General features: G+C 42.5%; 1 protein-coding gene across 1 annotated transcript; it reads right to left on the bottom strand.

The window, feature by feature from the left end:
- Window positions 1–4,191: 4,191 nt before the first annotated feature.
- LOC124238908 (olfactory receptor 2D2-like) lies at window positions 4,192–5,130 on the bottom strand. The gene has a single exon (XM_046660134.1). The coding sequence runs from the start codon at window positions 5,128–5,130 to the stop codon at window positions 4,192–4,194; it is 939 nt and encodes a 312-aa protein (XP_046516090.1).
- Between the last annotated feature and the right edge of the window lie 541 nt (window positions 5,131–5,671).

Raw genomic sequence — 5,671 nt, 5'->3', positions numbered from 1 at the left:
TATGAGTACTTCCGGGGACTGAGTTGAAATCCTCTTTACTGGTTTTCCTGCTTTCAGTTGACTTATGTCCCATTTGACCACATGTTCAGACTGGGATGTGAAAACCTGGAATGTGAACATGGTTGGCTGCATAGAAATAAATATTTTTCCCTGCAATGCTCTGGCCACAGGCTGGGCCTTGGGAAAGTTCTGATTGTCATATAATCAGGACCTGGGCTGATTACTACTTGGTTGTGCAAAACATGAATATGTTGGATAAAAGTGTATATGAGCCAATGAGATCTGTCACTTACAATGACTTTATTCCCCTATTTATTAGTTGATTTGGGCTAATTTCAGTTATGGTTATACGCATTGTAGCAGAACAGACTACAATTAGAACTGAATGACAGTGCAACCACTACATAGCAAAACTTTGTAGGATGCAGTGAAAATGGTGTTTAGATGGAAATTTATAGCTTTATATGTATTACAAAATGAGAAAGACTGAAAAATGAGCTAGTCATTCAACTCAAGGGGATAGACTAAACTTAAAGAAAATAGGAGGAAGAAAGTAATAAAGACAAAAGCAAAAATCAATGTAGCAGAGGGTTCATCAACAAAGCCAATTTCTAACTTTGAAAATACAAAAATAGATGGCCCTTTGGCAAGACTGATCAAAGAATAAAGAGAGAAGAAACAAATACGTATGAAGAATCAAAAGAAGGTACAGAACTACGTGTACTGCACATTATAAAATGCTTGATGCCAGTAAATTTGAAAACCAAGATAAAATGAAAAGTTTTCAAGAAAAATGTAAATTGCCAGCATTGACTAACATAGAAGTAGAAATTAGAAATAAACAGTAACCTGAAGCTATTTGGATGAGGGGTTAGTTTCCGTGTCACAGTGGATAGACATAGTAAGATGTCAGGATTGGGGCCGGCCCCACCAAGTGGTTAAGTTCGCGCGCTCCAGCTTTGGCGGCCCACGATTTCACCGGTTCGGATCCTGGGCGCGGACATGGCACCTCTCATCAGGCCATGCTGAGGTGGCGTCCCACATGCCACAACTAGAAGGACCCACAACTAAAAGTATACAACTATGTACCGGAGGGCTTTGGGGAGAAAAAGGAAAAATAAAATCTTTAAAAAAAACCCAAAGATATCAGGATAGAGAAATTTGAAATACTCTTGATGGAACTGACAGAGATCGCTCAGTGGAGAAGACTTGTTCCAGAGATTGAACAGGTTTGCCCTTTTTGGAAAAAAATGAAGTGTTTGTAACAATGCCAGAGATTATCAAAGCAGACTTGTGTCTCTGGGTTTACTGGAATTTCCTGGGAGTCCTGGCATGATTTCAGCCCTGCAGTGTGAATTTAAGAGAAGAGGTTCACAGAGTGGATTGGATTGTTGGAAGCTCCTAATTTCCAGATGTCTGGATATATTGTGATTGGAGGTAAAATTAAATTGGAGTGAGAGAGAGGAGCAAGTGAATGAGTGTGAAAGTACACATAAGGTCGGTTGCCTAAATTAGTTGATTAATTCTCCCATATTCTAAGCTTTAGTGTCTGATTTCAGGGGTGAAAAGGCATTTACAAGAGTTAATGGTTTGGTAACAACATGCTGTTCACCAGCTGTTTCTTGCTTTTATTCACCTAGCGTCAAGTTGTAAGCATTTACACCATTAAATATCCTTATAAAATACATTTTAAGTGGCTATGTAACCAAATGCAATGGGATCGTCTCTTGGTGAGTGCGGAGCCGAAGAGCACAACCAAGGCAGAAATAGGTGAAGAACGGTTTATTGCTTGCGCAAGCAACGGGGATCACCAGGGATAACTCCCAAAGCAGTCTCCCCCAGCTCAGTGCAACCGGTGGAGACTTTAAAGAGAGCAGAAGATCTGGGTTTATTTGCGTAACAACTGTGTAACAACTGTGTTCTTCTAAGGCCCATACATAGCATGTATACGTGTTGTTACATACATCACATGATCTAAAAATGCTTATCAGGACCCTCCCAGAGAAGGAGAATTTAAGAAGCTAATGAATTAAGGTAACTTTAGAAAGTGTGATGTTGGAACAGCTGTGGTTTGATTTCTCTGCAAAACAGCAACATCTGCAAAACGGGGACATCCGTTTCTGCAAACAAACCACATAGTTTCTTCTTGCTTGAAAAACACTGGACAGATTGTTTGTTTTAACCAGATTCTGGGTAATCCTTTCTTTGCCTGGTTCCCTGGTCACATCTATACAGTAGACCATTATGTGACCCTACCGTAATATGTTTAAATCACTCACTATTTCAGTAGTGTTGTCAATTGGTTCCAATTTGCTCCTATCATATGTGGCACAATGAGAATTGTTATGGCAATGTTATAATGTTACTTTTCCAGCATTTCTAATGTCTATTTCCTAAAGTGTCCTAAAAGTGGAAATACTGGGTTGAAGGCTATGAACATATTTAAGGTTCTTGATACATCAAGTCAAATCATCTTGCAAAAAGATCAATTTACACTCACACTAGCACGTATGAAAGGCCACGTTTCTTTGTATTCTGGCCACCTCCAACTCTATTGTCTAAAAAGCTGTTAGCCAGTTTCAAAGGAAGAAAAGTGATATCTCTGATATTTGCGTTTCTTTGGTAGCTACTGGGAGGAGATTTTCCCAAATGTTTACTGATGGTCTGGATTTCTTTTTGGGAATCGTTCATATCTGTTGCCAGTTTGCTGGCATGTTTGTATTTTTCTTACCAATTTGCAAGAGCTCTTTCTATGTCAATGATGTTATCCACGTGTCTGTAAGTATGTTGCAATTATATGCCCTGTTTTGTTATTTGCCTTTAATTTTCATTCATTATTTATGCAACACTCTGTCTCCTGGGTGGTGGGGCAAGGTAACACCTTTGAGGACATTGTGAACCTGCACCCTGGCCTCTCAGGGAGGGCACAGGCATTCCTGTTAAAATTTTCCGCCGAGCCTAGCTGAGTTTTTTGCAAGGAGTTTCACAAGCAATGTACATCAGCAAAGGGGCTGAAAGAAGAACCCAAGAGGGCTGCATGCTAGCTTGTGGAACGTGTCTCTAGAACCTAATGGGATTGCTTTGTTGGGTGCTGGAGTTTCTGCGGCAGCAAGCAGAGGCAAAAGCCAGTAAATATGAGTGATGCTAAGTAACATGACCGCGCAGATTGGAGAAGCCTGGGAAAAAACAATTTATGTCTGTAAAGATTCTATGAGGAATAAGCAGATTTTCAAGCAAGAGGGAACAGAGCAAAAAAACCCCCATTGAGTTTTTAACTTCTCTCTGGAGTCCCTAAATTTTGCATCTGGGGTAACATTAAGCCCACTGTCCCTCTCTAATTTCGCTTGTCCTTAAGTGGACAGAGTCTCCTTTTCTTGAGATCAGCCAAGACAGGATATAGTTTTCCAAAATGAACTTTATTAGAAACAAGGAGAAAAGGGAAATCAAGAGGTATAAAAATACAAAAGAACAGAAATGAATGGTCATAAAACAGTATTCTTCCCCTTCCCAAGATAATTTCAATCAACCTCAGGGGCTCTAACTGACACAGTTGCCAGATGGGTGGATACAGGTTCATTTCCTCCTTCTCAAGTCTCTTTCTCACCCTGAGATTCTCCACTTTTCAGTTTTGAGTCTCTACTTCTTCCACCTTCCCTCCCTTTTTCTCCTTTACTCTCTAGGGCTCCTGTCACTTCCACAGCCCAGGAGGATCATGGCTGACTCCCAGTGGATAGTTCATCCCTCAGTAGTAAATTTTAAAAATTAAAACTAACATTTGTTGAAAAATTACTACATGCCAGGCTCTGTATTAAGCACTTTTCATATATTGTCATATTTAATCCCTACAACTTCCTTGTGAGGAAGAGATACTTAAAGTACTTTACTCCTGAAAGTAGTAAAATGACTTGCAGAAATTCACAGTTTCTAGTAATTGGAAAAAGCAAGTCTCTCCTCCTGTTCTGTCTGGCACTAAATCCAGCCTCTTGACCAGTGTGCTGGATCTTCACAATTGTCTCTGTTCCAACCACATCACCAGAGACACTGCAGTGGTCCGAGGACCCTGTTGCCTCCCATGGGGCGAGGGTGAAGAGTAGGCATTATGGAATCAGCTCTTCCAGCTTTATGGAATCAACACCTCAGGGAGTTGGTGAGGGTGAGTCCTGCTTTGTTCAGCTCCCCAGGTCTTCAGCTTTAAAATCTCACTCTGCCCCATCCCATCAATTTGAGGAAAGCCTTTTTGACATCCTTGTTCCTCAGACTGTAGATGACAGGGTTGAGGAAGGCTGTGGCGACGTTATAGAAAAGGGCCATTTTCTTGCCACTGTTTGACAAGGAGTCAGAGCCAGGGCTCATGTACATGATGATGCAGGGAATGGCGAAGATGGTGACCACGGTGATGTGGGAGGCACAGGTGGAGAAGGCCTTGATCTGCCCCTGGACTGAGCGGATCTTCATGATGGTGGCAGAGATGTTGGCATAGACAATGACAACTAGGGAGAGTGGGACCACAATGACATTGAACCCTACGATGAAGTCTACCAAGTCATTGAGGGATGTGTCTGCACAGGCCAGCTTCAGGATGGCAGGAACCTCACAAAAGTAGTGGTCAATTTCATTAGGACCACAATAGGGCAAGCGCATAGCAAAGAAGGTATCACACAGGCCACCCACCACACCATATGCTGCACAGATGCCCACCATGAGGAGGCACGCCCAGCGGCTCAGGATGACCTTATATCGGAGAGGGTGGCAGATGGCCATGTACCTGTCCACGGACATGATGGAGAAAAGCCAGGACTCGGTGATCTCAAAGAGGAGGAAGATGTACATCTGGGCTACACACCTAGCAAAAGAGATGGCCCTCTTCTTGCTGAGAATATGCACGAGCATCTGAGGCACAGTAGTGGTGGTGTAGCACACATCCAGCACAGAGAGGACACTGATGAAAAAGTACATGGGCGTGTGGAGGCGCGAGTCCTGGTGGATGAGGGTGATGAGGAGGCTGTTGCTCACAAGGATCATCAGGTAAAAGACTAGAAAGAAGGTGAAGAGCAGAGGATTGGCCCTGGGGTTGGGGGCGAAGCCCAAGAGAATGAATTCTGTCACAGTGGACTGGTTGAGTTCCTTCATTGTGATCTGCCTGTTTAAAGAGTTTTGGGGATATGTAATTTACTGAGTGTCTGTGACAAGGGCATGTAAGGAATTTTCACACCCATTGTTTCCTTTATATTTCCTAACAGGAAGTTTGGATTGGCAGATGGAGGTACCACTGGATTTGTTTCCATGGTAGTTTGAGTGGTATTGGGGTTTGGTTCAGGATTTAGTGGAGGGTCACAGTGATGGAAGTGGGGAAGGCCGAGTCAGGGAAGCGCTGTGTGCTGCGTTCCATCCTGGCCTGTAGGTGCCTATTCCTCCTCCTAACACAGCCTCGCTTTTCTCTCTATTACTTACCCTATTTTCTGTTTTCTCTTGGGACAACAGACGTTGCTATGTCTTCATTTAAGATTAGGATCAGGGTTAGGGTGGTTATACTCATTATTTGGGTTCAGGTTTTTACCACTGTTAGGATTAGGATTAAGGTTAGATTGGGGATTAAAGCAATGCTACGTAGGATAAAAGTTAGACTTAATATTTAAGACTTAGCTTTTTCTGATGAATGAGACTTCACTCA

Source organism: Equus quagga, chromosome 5 (assembly GCF_021613505.1).
Source record: "Equus quagga isolate Etosha38 chromosome 5, UCLA_HA_Equagga_1.0, whole genome shotgun sequence".
NCBI classification, from domain to species: Eukaryota; Metazoa; Chordata; class Mammalia; order Perissodactyla; family Equidae; genus Equus; species Equus quagga.
This window is presented reverse-complemented; position numbering and strand designations above follow the sequence as displayed.

Coding starts and splice junctions, on each gene's coding strand:
- LOC124238908 (XM_046660134.1), bottom strand. CDS start 5,130: ATGAAGGAACTCAACCAGTCCACTGTGACAGAATTCATTCTCTTGGGC.